Below are 18,609 nucleotides of genomic sequence, written 5' to 3'. Positions count from 1 at the left end.
GATAGTTCGGTTATTAACCATGATCACCTGAAAAACCTGCCCACTCCTTTTACGGACAATCCAATACACATGGATCTATGAACATCGCTAAGACTCCTATATGTCCTGACCTGTCTGTGATTTCATAACACGTCTGGTTGTTCTCATATAATTTTTCTCATATTCATATAAATGCACTCCTACGTACATATTCAAATATAAATTTCAAATAAATAAATGTTCACATCTCAATGGCCGACCGGTCATTCGGTGAAACGTGACAAGTAAATAGCTAGGTATATGTGCGTGCCAAATCGGCGCGTTAAAGTCGCAGTTTTATCTTAGCGTCATGGAATCCGTGAAATTCAGAATTCTATGTCAATACAGTAGCTGATTGGGGAGACTAGGTATGCCGATGCATGAATTTTGTCTAAATTTTCATTTCTAATACAAGATGTTATCGCTGACTGGACTTTTCTTTCAACATTGAGACAATTCTAACAAACCCAAAAATAAGGAGATTGCGTTATTTTATCACTGAGTCCCTATGACCACCCCCGGTCTCCATCATCAGAGCTCGATGGTACTATAAATAAATAGGTAACAATAAAATATCTTTATTTCGAAGATCAGGCTTCATAGTTGTTAGTATTATGTGAAAATAACACAAACAAACTTAAAACTAAAGGTTAGTGTAGTAGGCACATTTCACATTGCTTAATTAATCCCTCAATATGGGCTAGTTGCTACCCCTTTAATTTGCCCAATCCAATGAGCGAGGATTGGGCTATCATATTTGTTAGCAATAGCATTCAGAATACTGTTGGGACTGCTTCTAACTCGACCTAGCAGAGATACTATTTTCTTGCGCATGATTGCCGGAAAACAGTCTGTTCTAAGTGTTCTAGCTTCGCAAAACATGCCAGATGCACTACATCTACTAGGTAAGCCCAACAGCATTCTGAATGCATTGTTGTACTGCACTTTTAGTGCATTAAAGGCTCGCTTCGTATAGTTAACCCACAGGCCGCTCGAGTAAAAGGATTGGCAATATGGTCTAAAGAGCGTTACCTTGACATTACTGGAGCATCGAGCAAACCTGCGGGCCAACATATTTCCCCGAACCGCCAATGCCCTGCGTTCTCGTTCAATATCCTGGTCATCACTATAATATTGCACTGTCACTCAATTTACATAAGATTGTGAAGTTTCAGCTCAATGGAATAATGGGTCTAATTTAGCTTGCAAGATTGCATAAAGATAATGGGATAGGATAATGTAAATAAAAGCTTGTAATAATTATTTACGATACAAGTGCAGAACATAGGAAATTTGCAGGGAGTCGTGATAAATTAAAACACGACCGAAGGGAGTGTTTTAAATCGACACGAGTTGCGAATTACCTATTCGCACGTGTATCGTACGTTTTTTTTACAGTACTAATGGCTCTTTAGAGTTTCGATATATGCACGGAAAGTGCTCATTCCTGTACGGGTGCGGGAAATTAGAACCGTATATACTGTAAAAATACTTACGTCGTTGAGAAAGGCCTGGTTCTCCGCGTTCGCGCTGGTGCGGTCGAGGGGCTGCGGCGCGGGCGCGACGGGCGCGGCGTGGCGCACGAGCGGCGAGCGCGCCACCAGCCCGCGTGCGCCGCCCGAGAAAGGCCCGAATGACGCCGCCGCGCCGCGCCCGGCCCCGCGCGTAGCCTCCCCCGGCTTCTGCTGCTTACCTGACAAATATCACACTCAAATTGTATTTTCATTTCGTATACCACCTCCATTTAACTCCGCAATTCCCTGTCCTGGGCTATCCTTTATCCAGTCGTCTTTTTGCAAAAAAGTATACCTACTTAGATGTTTTTTTTTTTATGGAAGGAACGAGGTAATGCAAACCGGATATTTCACTCATTAGCTAGACTAAAACGAGACTATATCGCATTACTCCAAACGTCAGGATAAATTTAAGGAGCGGCTGACAAAACACACTTCAAACGGCTGTGACATACGGACAGACAAGACGGACGGACATGATGAAACTACAAAGGCCAGTTTAAGTTTTAATAAAAAACGAATGATACCGAAACTGAATGAATATCCATTTAATCAAAATGCTGAAGAACATAGAGTTTATCGTGCCGAAAGCCGTGCAAGGAGAAAAAATAAGAAAATAAGTGTCCTCTTCTCCCACTGTTCCTCCTACCCCAGCCAATCTTACAAGTCAGTACCGGTTAAATTTCTCCAAAATATGCACTTGCATTGTGATCGATATATACTAGAATATCCTTTATTTTAGGATTCTGAGAAATTAATAACAATGCCCCCTAAATCGGTTTATTTTATCCCAAGACAAGCTAAAAATAATTTTCAGGTCATTTCTGTAACTGTAACCCGACGCGAATGCCGACTTTTATTAGATTCTCCCATCCAATGTATAAAAATTACCATTTAAAAAAAAAAAAAAATCATATCAACCTTGTATAATACTGACATAAAAATATTATTTAACAAAAAATCTCGATGCGAACATAAAACCAATGAAAAAATATCAATTTACTGTCTGACCAAATTTCTCCATTCTCCATACTGCAACTGAAACCCCCATTTCAGTTGCAAGTTGGCATGAGTTTTTTTTTTGTCATTAAATTCAGGTGGTATGCGTTGTTCATTTAAAAAATCGGAAAATAATGGACCCTAATACTTCTATTTGTATTTGTTGTACTTGCGATTGTACTATAAAGCAGAAATAGTAGAACGGGCGAAATGTTCAGCATAATCTAAATACAACTTTATTAATAAAAGCGTGTGCAGAACATTTTGAAGACCTTTCCCTTTTAGTTAATGCTACTATAGGTATGTATAGTAATTACTAATCGATTTACTCCTCTATTATATAATGAATTAATGATATACGTAACTTAATGATTATTAGTATTGTCATTAGTTAGGCTGGGGCATAACTAAATTGTTTTATGAGTACCGTAACTAAGTAAAGGACGGCAGTTATTAAAGGCCAGTTAGTTAAACACCACGCGACTTCTAAGAGTGATAAAAATTGTGAATATTAAAACAAGAACGCACTCACATATTTTTTTTTCTTTTTAAAATTGTATCGTGCCTTAAATAAATTTATATAAGCAGAAAGCCAAAATCTAAAATAAAAACTACGTTAAAAACCCTTTTTTTAATCAAAGAAATGAGCACAAACTGTGATTTTTCGGATATATCATGGATGTGTCTTAAAGGAACATTTGAAGAGCAAGTTCAGCAGTTATTTATTCATGTGCGACTGTCGCCAGAACAAGTCGAAGGCGACCTGCTGCGATTGTACCAGGATGTCATGGGCACAGTGGGGTCCCGCTGGCCAGGTACCGTTAGCACAACAAGCCTGTGCCAAGATGACAATCTTTCAACGACAAACACACACACACACACACACACACACACACACACACACACACACACACACACACACACACACACACACACACACACATATACACACACACACACACACACACACACACACACACACACACACACACACACACACATAGAGAGAGAGAGAGAGAGAGAGAGAGAGAGAGAGAGAGTAGTAGGCATGTGAAATAAACTGTTTTTAAATTATAGTCATTTTAATTGTAATGCGTCTACTTTTTTATGTTACAGGTTGCGAATTGTCATTATTCGGCTCTCTACATGGAGGCACAGCTCTGAAGACCAGCGACGTAGATTACTTCGTCCAAATTCCAGACCAGAACATGCCCGTTGAAGAGATGTGCAAAGAAGCTACAACTATTCTAAGCCGCCGTCCTGACGTCTTCACGATTCTAGCCGCCATCTCACATGACGTGCCCTGCCGAAAGGTTACCATCTTTCATTTGCCATCAAGCAGGGATTGTGATTTAATCATAACTTCCCCTGAATTATTTAGCAAAGAAAAAAAATATATGGAATTATTACACCACCTGTTAAATTTGGATAAGAAGATCCAAAATCTAGTAGTTCTGGTTAAATATTGGGCGATAGTGCATAAACTATTAGGACCATACTTTAGAAATTATATCATAATTCTGATGGTGATATTCTATTTGCAATACTTGAATGTTATGCCGAGCGTACGGAGGCTACAAACAAACGTTTCATATATATTTTGGCGGAACTGGAACGTAGCCTTTGAAGAGGTTACGCATTTTAATAATATTCAGTATTCTCTTAGGCAGTTGTTGATGGGTTTTTTCCAATTCTTCAGCGCTTACCACTTTGAGGAAAATGTAATTTCCGTGTTTGCCGGTCGTTCTATTGCCCGCAAGAGTTTTAAAGATATTTGTAACGTCTCAGAGGACTTTGAATTGTATAAAGACAATCTCAGCCGTAAGTTATGCGAGCCAATTGACCTAAGCACGCCGATGTGTGTACAGGACGTGTTCAGACACAACAGGAACTGCGCTTATGGCGTTTCGCCTGCACTCTTTAAAAATATAAGGATGTGTTTCAAGTCAGCGGCGAAGCTGTGTGCATCAGAATCTGATGATACCTTCCTTCTCGCTATTCTAACAAAACCAAATTAGGAATGTATAGTTTCTTATTTTAGGTTTCCTAAAAACCTGTTAGGTAGAAAAATATTGAAATTTGAAATAAACTAACTGCGACTAATTTGGGTACATTCTTATTCTAAAATACCCTTGTCAAATTGTATTTCATTACAGTTGAAAATCGTCAGTTGAATTTAGTCTGCATCGCGTACCAAGGGTTTCGTCAAAACTGAAATGAACACCGATCTCATTTTTAATATTTTATTTTAAAGATTTTACTTTCAAATTGATCTCATAGAAATTTCAAGAAAAATATGCAAACGCGGTCAAATTACAATTTAAGTTCAGAAATGATTATCGTGGATTACTGAAAGAAATAATAACTTAGATATATGTATACAGCGTGCATTTTTGAAACAACCGAATAATCAAAGGGTAGTTCGTTTAGGCTTTAATGAACACTCTTTCATAGATTTTGTAAAATATGGGCGACTTTTATTTTCTATATAAAATAATTCAGCAAGCAATGTATCACTACTTTGTTTTAACTCATAACGTCGCATTTAATGGCACGGCATCACAGCTGTCACAAGTGACCATGATGTACGAAATACATGGCCGCTCGAAAGAAAAAACAAAATAGAATTATGCTCTGGCAGTTAACTTAATACTAAATTAAAAAAAATCTTTCAGAATTGTTTTATAGCACTAACACCTACGTCTAGTTTGCGGGTATATCAAAAATACACACTGTATAGGTATATATGTCCTGTAACATGTATGATAACGTTAAATGCTATTTAATCTACAGGTTGGCCCAGAAATAAGTCAACATTTAAAATCTTATTTAAACAAAGAATAAACGTTTATTTCTAATAAAAGTAGACAAATTGGGGTTTTATTTTTCAGAAGTATGCGTATGCGTGTATGTGTGAAGTATGTGTGTGTATATAAATGTATACTGACTGACTGATTCATCAACGCAGAGCCGAAACTACAAAAGCTAGAAAAATTAAATTTGCACACTAGGTTGCATTTCTAAAGTGTACAAGACGTAAAATGCTGTTTCAAAATTCAATCCCTAAGGGGATTAAAAAGGGGGTGGAAGTTGGTATCGGGATCAAGTGTTTTCATTTTAGTTAGTTATTATTTATAGTTAGTTACTTAAAACTTCGTAAAAAGGTATTATATTAAAATAAAAATGTTTCCAGCGTTTTTGGAAATGCATACACTAAGGGGGTTAAAAAGGGATGAACGTTTGTATGAGGAACAAGTTTTATTTTAAGGTAGGAACTTCAAACTTCGTGAAAAGGTTTTATAATAAAATAGAAGAAAATTGATTTCAGCGTTTTTGGAAATTCATCCCCTAATAGGGTTAAAAAAGGGGTCGAAAGATTATAACGGGAACGATTTCAGTAGGGACTTGAAATTAGTAGGAAGAGTAAATATTATAAAATTAGGTACAAATAATAATTTTAGAGCTTTTGAAAATTTTGCCACTAATAGGATTAAAAAGGGGTTGAAAGTGTGTTTCGGGACTTTCGGGAAACAAAATCACGCGGACGAAATCGTGGGCACAGCTAAAAATTTTATACATTTACCTAAGTAAACGTCAGAGTATTAATAACCTTTTTATCTGTATACTTAAATTTATATTGTTTATATTGGCTTATCCCAATAAATTAACTGAACCAAAACCTGAATTTATTTTATTGTAGTGTAAGCTACGCCAAGAATTTAAGAAAGTAGTGTGAGGGTTCACACTCTTTCTTAAATTCTTGGAATGTTTGAACTGTGAACATTATTAGCATTAACGAACCGTATTACATATAAAATTAAGGATAATGATATGATATGATATTTATTTATTTCATAATATTACATTGCATTATAAATTATTGTTAATATATAAGAATTAATATTATGATCTTGGTGATATTAATATTAAGGACCTTGGTTGTAACTAACAGCAAAATACTATGAGTGTGAGATTACGTAAATACCTACTCCGCCGGTGATATATTTTTGTGTAAAAAAAAAAATATCTAAATCAACTTTCTACATTAGTAAATAATAATATGGGAGGCGAACCGAAACTTGCAATGATGGTGTTGATGGGTTGCAGCTGGGAAATGTTCGTGTCGCTGGATAAGATCAGTTGCTGGTGTCCTTGGTCCAGGTCTCGTGTAACCAAGAGAGGTATGGTATGGACATTGTGAATGTCATCTCGCTTTGTGTGGTAGGGCACAGCACAGCGGATTTCATTCCAGATCTAGAGCAGAGCCCAACTGGGGAAGTACCTCCACCTTACAGAAGTGTCTTTCAGAAAGTTATTTCATTTAAGCTCAGGGATGCACCCTTGAAATTAACGAAAAAAAAAACACGGTGATTACTCAAGACCAAGTAGTTAGTTCACCTTTAACGCCCAACCTCACATTATTTTATTCTGTCTGTCATATGGATTAAATCCTACTGTTATTTACAAAACAAAACAGTTTCAAAGCTAATACCTTTGGAACCAAACAAGTCGCTGAACATGCTCGATGTGGAAGCCGCGAGGCCGTTGAGGTCGGAGCTAATGTTCGAGAAGAAGTCCCGATGCGTGGCCGCCAAGAGGTTGGTCGTCTGCAGCGCCGTCGAGTCCCGCCGCGGCGCCGGCCCGGTCGGCGGCGGCCCGCCATCTTGGCTTTCGCCCTGTTTGAAACAAAATGGAGTAGATACACTTATTAGGTATGTGCAAAGTTGGTGGTGGGGGGAAATACAAGCGACGCCACAGCACGACGTGCTTAAAATATGAACTTCGTTGGAAATCATCATACTATTTGGTAGCTCCTAACTATCAAATAAGCAATATGTCCCACACCCACTAGGGCGGCTCCACAGAAACTACTTAAGCCCTTTAAGATTAACTAAAAGAGAGCTCACAAACGGATAAGTTTGTCAATGTACCTACAGATCAGTTTTGTTACAGTCACAGGCTACAGTTCAGGTCAATGAATAAAGAGAGTTTTTGCGAGCAGATGAGGCAACAAAATATGTCTATTAAATCGTTTTGACGTCTCATAAGGAGAAGCTGATTAGACTAGTTAAGAACCAAGCTTACCTACTACGCGATGCATAAATCATGTAAAAACTATTATTCTTACCTTAAGCAGTCCTTTCTTAGCCGCGGCTTCCTTAGCGCTCTTAGTGAGGTCTCCCAGCGTTGACTTCCCTACATAGGTGAGGTCTTCAAAGGTGTTTTTGCTAACGGCCGTGGCTGTTTTGCTGGCTTCTAGGGCGGACTTGGATGCTTCATGTACGCTTTTAGACGCCTCTTCTGCTGCCTTTTTGGCGTGTAGCGTTAGCTATAAATATTATTAATATTCAGAAATTGAAATACGGCTATTGCGAGTTTCTTTCAAGCATGCTAGAAGTAATATTATAAGATAACTGCTGTGGAAGATATGATAGCGCAATGTTCCGCTTCCATACATGTGTAGCCGAATACTTAACATAGATGGGGTACGTATTCAGTCAGCCTCAAAATATGAAATAAATGTACCGAAAATGAATAAAGTACTTATGAGTACAGTATATTTATACATCTTAGTAAAGAATATAGATACAAGGAAGTCAGATCGATTACCATCTGAAGTCAAAAAGTCATAGCATTATCAATACACAATTTTCAACGCAGTTTGAATAGACGGATCTATTAATAATAGTATAGGGTTGCTAAGACAAAATCGTAAATTCATGACAAGCCGAGACGTTAGCAGTGTCTATTGCAAATATAATACCTACCTTCTAATGTGCATTAGCCAAAAATAATAATCAATGAACATGGCATGTCTGCTGCACTGTACTTTAAGCAAGCTTGAGTAAAGGGTTTTAGTAAAAGCTTGTGACCATTTGTGATCCTTATTACATTAAAAAAGAAGAGGTAAAAATATGCGTGTTTTTTACTGTGTTATCAATTAAAAGTTTTAAGTGACAAGTCACGTAAGACCCGATAGTTTTTGTAAGAAATAAGATTGATTCGTTATATGCGAGAAAAAAATCCACAATCGGGCCCATGAACTTTTTCTATACCAAATACTCGTACAATAAAGGAATATGTGACTATAACTATATATACCTAATATATATGTATTACAAATTGCAGATTTTAATTTTACGCCGAATGGGTAGCACCCATGAAACCGAAAATCTCACCGGTCCACTTCAGACGGAGTAATGTAAAAATTGATATTTAACAGCTATGAATGGACCCTTAATATATAATTATGAAGCTTACCAACCGTTAAGACTAGGGACGTTAAACTGTTAGAAACCTAGCTTCATATATACAAGGATCAATTCATTACTGTCAAATATGAATTCTTACGTTACACCGACCATACCTTTTTATCTGAGGTGGTTGTTAAGCCTCGTCACTGACAAAAACAAGTAATGGTCTAAGATATTAACATATATTATATATCTATTACATATTATCTATCAAGAAATATATAGGTACCCTAATCTGTTATCTTTATTAGTGATAAGGAATAAATGATAGATAATATTTGCACATTTGAATAGGTTGCCTTAATATTAAATTGCGTACAGTCAGAATTAAATAATTATTTTTTCTTAATCCACTTTACCGTTGTTAATTCATTAACTTATTTCATTCTCAACCTAAACGTATTAGGTTGCCTTATTAAAAAGTTGGTCCATTCCACGGTTGCCTAGGTTAAATTTTACATCTAAAATCCAAGCACTTACTACCTTAAGTTAACTTTTGAATACAGCAACCTATTACATTTAGATTAAGATTGATATAGCATACCATTAAAATAAATAACAGATGAGGGTATATTAACACCGACAAGCAAGTCTTACTGTACGCAATTTAACCAGGCAACCTATGTGCAATATGTCAATGTGAATATCGTCAGGTGACAACCAAAACTCACTAATTACCAGCACAAGTTCATAGCCATAGTGAACCGTATTAATACCTACATAAAAGGTTGATTTTTGTTTAATTATTTATTAGTACCTTATTAGTGAGTTTTGGTAGTTACCTGACGATATTATCTATAATTTATTCTTTATCATTAATTAATAACATATATATGGGTGGGTATATATTCCTTATTATAGCGTATTTTCTACTATACGTACTTATGTGATTAGGTAAAGTTTAAAAAAAGAATGTCCACTAAATGTAAGCTGCAATGTGCCTAATGCCTAAATATTACTTTGTGAGTTAAAACGACTCATTCTTACTTATTTTACTTAATTGGTATACCTGCGTTTTATTGACAAAGTAAAACGGTGTTAGAGAGCTAAGCAATCTAATGAAAAAGTGGAAAATTAGCTATGTTGAGTACAAGCAAAATGTTCCATCAAATATTGTATCAAGGGAGGGTTAATTGCATTTATATATTATATATATCAATGATATTATATAACTACAGATAGGTAATACTCATAAATAAGGAGCACAAAAAATACTTCTATTTTTCGAATTCCGATAATCCCTGTCACACTAGTTGTTAAACATAAGCTTGTCACTTTCTCTTTTGGTCAACGGGAGCTGTTTAACACGTGCACACTCTCGCTTGCCCAGATGCGACTAAAGGCAACTTGTACTATCTGTCAAAAGGTAAGCGCTTCAATTTTGGAACGCCTATAATCTATCTTGAGTTATAATAAATCATTGTTATATATTAAATTACTTATTAAAACTAAGCTAGCGATCTCGTTCTAGTCGAAAATAAACTACACTAACAGGTGCCCACATTGACTCGAGAAAGTGACGTGATTTTATAATAGGGGATATTACGCAAAACTGCGTAGGGGGCGCCTCTACCACATACTGAGGGCCTACCACGGAACACAAAAATCTAAATTTCGTTATCTGTCTCTCTATCACTCTTGCATATCACTCGAGTGACTGTTCAAGTATGTATGTACAGCTGTACATATAGGTTACTCTATGGTTTATTTCATGTGATAGTGCTGCTCTCTGGCGGCAGAACTTTGCAGTAATACTCCCTATTCGACCGGTCTGGCCTAGTGGGTAGTGACCCTGCCTATGAAGCCGATGGTCCCGGGTTCAAATCCCGGTAAGGGCATTTATTTGTGTGATGAACACAAATAAATATGTATATATACGTATGTATATCGTTCCTAGTAGCCATAGTACAAGCTTTGCGTAGTTTGGGGCTAGGTCAATCTGTATAAGATTGCCCCCATCAATTATTTAAAAAATGGCTTTATTTTTGTGGTAGCTGGCAATGCCTCAGCAAAAATGAAATTTTTCGATAGCCGACCATATTTATTTTAGAAGTGATGTCTGCCTCGTTCTCGAGTCAAATCGTGCCCAGTGCTATAATTATAAGTTAGTAATTATCATTAGTTGTGAGAGATGCTTCCAAGCGGTCACGCGTGGTGGATACCTGTCCGAAAGGCGCAAACAGTTTCTTTTCTTCACCATCTGCCGCTTTTCCTTTCTTCAAATTTCGATTTAGATAAAAACACATTCGTGTTAAAAGAAAAACCGTTGTAGGCTATTTTGCGCTTTAGATTAGAACTAGACAAGATGGATGTAATTTGTCGTACGTCACAAGTTGATATTACTATGGCAATCAGAGTATAGTTATAGCATTGTTTTTACATAAAGCTACTTGTAATATTACCTTGTCCATATGTGCGAGCAGCCCCTCCTGGCTGCTTTGGCGTGTAGTTTCTCGCACCAGCTCCTTGGCCTGCGCCGCGAACTGCTCGAGCAAGGAGCTCTGAGACGCCTGTCGAGATACGCCACTGTTTGCGCGCTAAAACATCAAACATCTTTCAAAAGACCATCATTTTCTATCAAAACGTTACCTACTACGAGAAGATACTAACTAATAGAAGGGTTTGGGTCCGGCCTGTGGGCTTAGCTTAGACTACTCGCGCGTCTTTTTCTAACTGTATTAATTATAGAAGGACGGGAAGTTTCTAGCGGGCGAGATACTGTCGCGGCGATTCTGTGCTACATTGACATATCGTAAGCGCCAGGTCGCTATCAATAGTGGAGCCACTGCAGGAGTCAGTGGTCTCCTGTGTGGTCGGGTTCAAGTCTGGTCTGTGCCACATGAAACCTACCTTGACGTGCGGGGGGTGTGAGGGCGTGAGCGCTCTGTCGCTATCACTAGTGGAACCACTAGCGCTGTCCGCGGCGCCGGCGCGGCCACGCGCTATCACGGTCTTCGGCGTCGTCGTCGAGTTCGAGTCAGACTCTCGCCCGAAACTGCCGCTGTCCGTATCCTGGATACATAAAGGAATAGCTCAGATGCTATTCGTTCCTGGCCTACACCAGGGTTCGGCAAACCGCGGCTCGCCAGTCGCATGCAGTTCTCATCAGAGCGCCGTACATCATCATGTACGGCGGCGCTTTAAATCAAAAAAATAACCACTGAAAACAATATTTGAGGTTCTTTGATTTGATCTCAAAGAGTGGTGATTTCTACAGCAGTTACCTACTCTTCTTTTTAAAATATTTCTGAATCCTGGTTTAAGCATTTTCTGTCATATTTAATACATACTGTACTGAAAAATGGACATACTCGTAAATAGTAGATTGTTAACCAAGGGTGGAAAGCGAATCATATCACCCGAGATATTTTGGCGCTCGAACGAAGTGAGACTTTTCATTTCGACTAAGTATGAGGAAAGTCAAATACTAGAAATGTAGTTTATGACTGGAATTGGCGACTTTTGCATTTTGATCGGATAAAAATCTAAAACCATAGACAATCCGATCTTTAATTAGGATCTGTCTGAAACGGCCTTAATGTATACGCGCCTTAAAAAGTGAAACTGAATGTATGAATGTAATATAAAGATAATATTCTAAACATTCATCGCCATTAATATTGATTTATTAACAAATATTTATGTTTATTTCATACATTTAAATAATAAATACTATTACTATCATTTTTAATAATGCAATGCAATTAACATTTAATTTCGATAATACTTGGTCTGAAAATGCGAAAGCAAATATGTGAGCTTTTAACTGAATAATATGGCTATTAACCGTTGCTCGAAATACAAATAAAAAAAAATACTTTCCACCCTAGGGTGAGAAATGCAATCGGCCTATGAAGGGTGAACTTTCCGAATAGGAGAGATGAAAAATTATTAGCGACTGGATCGTCAGGTGATAGAGCGTTCTTTAAAGCACACGATAAATTAGCTTAGCGCTAGTTGGACATCTGTGTTGTGTTTGCTGCTGAAGCCCGGCTCCGCCTCTTGTTTTAGGATGGACTGTATCATACGTAGGTAACGATAACATTACGGAACCCACGCTCTTCTTGACGGGCGGCGAGGGTTCAGCGGGCAGGTCGCCGGGCGGCTCGTCGTCGGACAGCTCGCTGTGGTCACTACTGGAGCCCGGCTGCTCCGTTTCTCGTTTCAGGATGGACTGTATAATACGTAGGTAACGATCACGTTACGGAACTCACGCTCTTCTTGACAGGCGGTGAGGGTTCGGCGGGCAGGTCGCCGGGCGGCTCGTCGTCGGACAGCTCGCTGTGGTCACTACTGGAGCCCGGCTGCTCCGCTTCTCGTTTCAGGATGGACTGCATAATACGTAGGTAACGATCACGTTACGGAACTCACGCTCTTCTTGACAGGCGGTGAGGGTTCGGCGGGCAGGTCGCCGGGCGGCTCGTCGTCGGACAGCTCGCTGTGGTCACTACTGGAGCCCGGCTGCTCCGCTTCTCGTTTCAGGATGGACTGCATAATACGTAGGTAACGATCACGTTACGGAACTCACGCTCTTCTTGACAGGCGGTGAGGGTTCGGCGGGCAGGTCGCCGGGCGGCTCGTCGTCAGACAGCTCGCTGTGGTCACTACTGGAGCCCGGCTGCTCCGCTTCTCGTTTCAGGATGGACTGCATAATACGTAGGTAACGATCACGTTACGGAACTCACGCTCTTCTTGACAGGCGGTGAGGGTTCGGCGGGCAGGTCGCCGGGCGGCTCGTCGTCGGACAGCTCGCTGTGCTCGCTGCTGGAGCCCGAGGGCGACGGCGACGTGGACGCGCGCGCGCGCGGTTCCGCCTCGCCAAACATCAGCGACGACGGCGGGCTGTACACCTGCCAACACACATACCCAGTATTGATGAAATTTTATAAGCCTCAATCGGTTAATTTATGTCCTACAAGAACATAAGTTAAAATGACATGTTAAGAAACACGATACATATATCTAGCTAAATTGTTTCACGCTAGAGCCAACTATCTTTGACATCGAGAACAATCTAACGTTCCAGATGAGAAGGAACACGAGAAGGTGACGTCGATGACGGTTCCTGTATCTAGTGTTTTGCTTAGCTTGAGCAATGTAAAAGCTTTGATTTTTATGTAATCAGCCTTGTCTAGTTATGGTACATTACTATAGAGGCCGGGAAACGGAGGGTTGCAGGCCAAGTAGATATAGACGGCCGAGCGTAGCGAGGACAGATAGCGATACGCGGCCGGCAACACCGTTTCTCGCCGAGATTTGTGTAGTGCTTTTCTCAAACTTGCAATGAAATAATAATAATAATAGGATGATGATGATGATAATTGTTTCATGTCCTAATGTGATAGGTTATTCAGTGCGTGGGGTAATGAAGGGAAGCAACACTACATATCGTCGGCTCGTAACTCAACTTGACCAAATTTTACGGGAGGCAAAAATAACTTCATTACCTACCAAAAATTTTGTATGTAGACTTGCTTAGTTTTTTTTTTTATATAATGTTATGTAAATGTAACCGTCAGATTGTTCACATTCATTAAATAAAAATCTAATCCGAACCCAGAAAATATGGAGTTACGAATTTTTCGGTAATAAATTGTAAAGCTATTGTTAAAATGGGAGATAGGAGTTTTGCTATAAAAAATAGTCTATAATCTTTTATTTAATCCGAATAAGTTATTGTAAAATTTACACTCGGACGTTGAATTTATTGTTCCTTATTTCCGCTTTGCTTTTACTATAATTTCATACATCACCTTCCTTTATTCCCCTAGTATTGTTGACCCTTTTCCCGAAATTATTTTTGTTTATTATTTTCCAATCCCTTTTTTTTCTTTATGTTTGATCTCTTTCGTCTTGGAATATCTTCTAAATCCTTATCCTTTTCTATTACTAATCTTTCCGTAATAGTGGTTAAACGACTTGGTTGCGAGGTTAAAATATTAAGGTAAACTGCTAGTGAAAGAACAATGAGAAGCAAACCTAGTATGTCCAAACGCCATTGCCAACTCTAGGTACTGAGCGAGGGGAGATGCGTGATTATATATACTTTAATAATATAGCGGTCAGGAGTTGCAAGGTTTCCTATTTTTCTTTTTAAATGTGAACGGTTTTTTTGGCATTTAAGAGTTTTGCCATTTGATGGTTCAGAATAGTGCTGTCTAAAAGTGACAAAACATGATTTAAACAAAAATGGAGTTATGAGGTATGCGACTTTAGCCGACGATAAGTATGCTATTAATCAATCACTAGCCTCTTGGACCAGCCGTAGGTAAAAGAAAAATTACTAAAATTTCCCTGTAGGAAATAGAGTTAACTTTGTTTTGTTTTAAAATTGAACGAAAAAACAAAGGAAACTAGCTATGTTCCAATCAAACATGAATTTAATTTCATCGAACTTAATAAGTACTATAGGTAGGACCACGATCCTTAGGTCGCTAAAACGGAGATGGAACGACGAACGGAAACGGTCGAGAAAGAACGGGAGGAGGTGCGTTGGTGGCGATTTCTGTATCTAACGACGAATGTAACCTTTTCTAGGTCTTGCTATAATTTGTACCTAATCAGGTCTTAGTTTTAAAACGAATACGGGACTTAATCGCGTAAACTTATCGTGGTCTGCCTGTGACCACGAGCGTAACGTCACGTTCGAAACGTCAGGCCATATAATAAACGTAAGTTTACGCGATTAAGTCCCGTATTCGTTTTAAAACTATGAACGAAAATCGTGTTGGTTTAAATCAATATAATCAGGTCTTGTTCAGTAATGACTGAATAGAATATGGTCCTTCATTGAATGATCCACGATTGAAGAAATTTAATGTAACATGATACGCCCAAGATTCCCGACATAAAAATAAACAAGTTAACTAAACTTACCGTTCCTGGATCTAATGAGGACGAAAGAGTCATCGGCACTTGAACCACTGCGCTGTATGTTTCCCCGATCACGTGTTGTTGATGAGGGTTTCCTTTCAAATAACAAAATAACGTTAACCCTTATATTTGTGAAAAACCGGCTAAGTGCGAGTCGGACTCGCACAGGAAGGGTTCCGTACCTTTATCTATAAAAAAACGGTCACCCATCCAAGTATGGACCTCGCCCGACGTTGCTTAAATTCGGTGATTGGATGAGAACCTCAAGATTGGGAAACATTATTTATTTTATTCTGTTTTTAGTATTTGTTGTTATAGCGGCAACAGAAATACATAATCTGTAGAAATTTCAACTGGCTAACTATCACGATTCATGAGATACAGCCTGGTGACAGACGGACGGACGGATGGACAGCGGAGTCTCAGTAATAGGGTCCCGTTTGACCCTTTGGGTACGGAACCCTAAAAACGAAAGGTTGTGCGTTCAAGCCTCCTCGGAGCTCAATAGTGCTAAAGATGATTAAAGAAAAAAAACAGTGGAACTCGGGGAGTGCTGACAGAAGTGAAAACTTGAAGAAATAGGTACGTGTGTATTTTTTTTAATAGTCAGGAAATATTTTAAGTTAGGTGTCATATACGGTAACGGTAACAGTGCCGTGAGTATATCGATCGTACAAAGCTGTACATCAAACATCAAACATTTATTCAGCAAATAGGCCACAGGGGCACTTTTACATGTCCATTTCTACAAACATTAAAATTACAAAAAACAATTACAAATATGGAATCGATGAAATAATAAATACTTTATTAGAGATGTATACTGTCTCTAAATGTCAAATTACACATAAAAAAACTATTATAAAATATTAAAACCAACAAATACTAAAACTCTTTAGAGATGTATAAGTCTCTAAGTGTCAGAGATAAAATATAAAAAAAGATATTAAATTATCCTTAGAGATGTAGAGGGTCTCCAAGGCTTGAATTCTTATATAAATAATTAAAAGACAAAAAATTAAATCAGACAAGAACCGAATGAAGTGTCTCACGTTAATGCCACTCAAAAGTAAAGTTACATACTTATAACATAATATGTAGCCCGTGTAAGCTTAAACAGACCGGTCTCCATAAACAGCACCCGTTCACGAGTATGACGTGTATCTCAGCCATCATGTAATTTTTAGAAGCCGTGTATTTAATTAGTTTGAAACGAGTATAAAAATATTAAAGCTTTAGGTATAATACTTAATGAAATATAAATAAGTTTTCCCGAGGTCATTGACCTTAGCTTTGAAAAATTCTATGATGAACATTTTACAATATTTGCAACTGGGAATTTGACCGCTGGCTTTACAATGAATAAAAGCATAAAGTTATGCCATAAAACAAAGGTGGTCAAAACAGAGGCAAAATAAAACACTGTGCCATCTCAAAAAATGCCCAACGCGTCTAAAGAAGTTTTCACTTCAAAAATGCAAAAAGACGGTTAAAGGTAATATGCGAAATACACCTATCCTATGTCCCGTTCATAGATGAGTATATATTTAGTCCCGTTGCCAATCTAATTTCTCAAGTTCAACATCGGACAGCGCTGCGGGGAGAAATATGCCTCGGGTCTAGTAGTTTGTCGATCCGATTTTTATTTAGCTAACATTTTAAAAGGTTGACCTATGTAAATTAGATTCGAATATAGATTAAGACCAAGATAAATTGACAGTGATTCTGACAGCCCGGGCAGTGCATGTGTTATTTTAAACGTCAAACTTTATGAAATTATGAAGTTTACTTAACACTCGCACACTCTACCATAAATTTGCCTGTAATGTATTAATAGGTTAATGTTTTCTTTAGTACCTGGTGATAGATCCGACGAGATTATTTCTGAGACAAAATCACTGAGCGACGAGTATGAAGAGCTCGTGCTTTCAGCGGCTTCCGAGTCTGATCCACTTTCATCTGTAAAAACGGTAATAATGATCCCATCAAAAACATTTTCATGTAAAATGTTGCCAAGACAAAACCACTGCTCGCACTGTCGAAAAGTTATCAGATCTCTTGTAGAGCCAAGCTTCGAACTGTGTTCTAACTCTAAAAGCCCTAACTTCACAAACTCTACACCCTATTGTTAGTCAAAATATGTGGCTTGGCCGTTTCGCTACCGTCACATGGGCGTAAGGTGAAAAATGTATTTACTATTCATTATATTTTATTATACAATACTTTTTGTAGTGACGAAACGGCCAAGCCACATATTTTGACTAAGGTGCAGAGTTTGTGAAGTTAGTGCTTGTAGAGTTATAAGCTTGGCTCTATAAGAGATCTGATAAATTTTTGACAGTACGAGCCTTATGGTTTCGTCTTGGTAACATGTTACATGAAAATGTTTTTGATGGGTTTCACTTCTTTTTATAAGTTGCTTATGACAATCTTCCATTCCCTAATTTAAAGGGTTGGGTGTGATTTACTATTAAAAATCTTGAAATATGTATCTGGGGGCGTCGTTTATACAATCTGCTTTTTACTGACATACAAAATTCCACCACCCTTTCCACACCTTTAGGAGCTAAAAATTACAAGTTTTTGCTAGATCTGCCCTCTCATTGCCATCCAGGCCAACGTGGACCTTGATCCAGCAGAAGTTTCAATCTAATTAGAAGCTTGTATAAACCAAATAGAATTGCTTCATTGCATTTTGGTTCATTGCTTTCTCAAACAAACTAAATTCATTCCGTTTTACTATATATACAAGAAGGTTCAAATTAAAAATAGGAACATTTTGTATGGCAGGCCTCCCGAGGCTATACTGATAAGAGGGAATAACCCCGATTTCACTTTATGGACTTAAGGTGTTTACGTCAAATCTCATAATATGACATCTTGTGACAAAAACCACATAGGTAAAGTACAGACGCTAAGCGCGAAAAATTCCGTACACTGATCCGCATGTT

General features: G+C 38.2%; 2 protein-coding genes across 3 annotated transcripts in view; one reads left to right on the top strand and one right to left on the bottom strand.

Moving 5' to 3' along the window:
- The window catches only part of LOC133516880 (MAP kinase-activating death domain protein), a 96,667-nt gene that overhangs the window by 32,631 nt on the left and 45,427 nt on the right, over positions 1-18,609 (bottom strand). For both annotated transcript variants that reach the window (XM_061849903.1, XM_061849902.1), the window contains 9 exons: positions 17,516-17,617; positions 15,662-15,753; positions 13,471-13,635; positions 11,636-11,797; positions 11,188-11,322; positions 10,948-11,001; positions 7,660-7,860; positions 7,024-7,207; positions 1,515-1,711 (listed from right to left, as the gene is read on the bottom strand). In XM_061849903.1, coding sequence (XP_061705887.1) covers positions 1,515-1,711; positions 7,024-7,207; positions 7,660-7,860; positions 10,948-11,001; positions 11,188-11,322; positions 11,636-11,797; positions 13,471-13,635; positions 15,662-15,753; positions 17,516-17,617 — 1,292 coding nt within the window. The remainder of the gene's footprint in view (positions 1-1,514; positions 1,712-7,023; positions 7,208-7,659; positions 7,861-10,947; positions 11,002-11,187; positions 11,323-11,635; positions 11,798-13,470; positions 13,636-15,661; positions 15,754-17,515; positions 17,618-18,609) is intronic.
- LOC133516883 (uncharacterized) lies at positions 2,897-6,210 on the top strand. The gene is made up of 2 exons (XM_061849910.1): positions 2,897-3,346; positions 3,648-6,210. Exons 1-2 carry the CDS (start codon positions 3,175-3,177, stop codon positions 4,547-4,549), a joined length of 1,074 nt encoding a protein of 357 aa, XP_061705894.1. The 5' UTR covers positions 2,897-3,174; the 3' UTR covers positions 4,550-6,210.

Source organism: Cydia pomonella, chromosome 4, assembly GCF_033807575.1.
Source record: "Cydia pomonella isolate Wapato2018A chromosome 4, ilCydPomo1, whole genome shotgun sequence".
Taxonomy (NCBI): domain Eukaryota; kingdom Metazoa; phylum Arthropoda; class Insecta; order Lepidoptera; family Tortricidae; genus Cydia; species Cydia pomonella.
The sequence above is the reverse complement of the archived record's forward strand: the minus strand, read 5'-3'. Positions and strand labels throughout refer to the sequence as shown.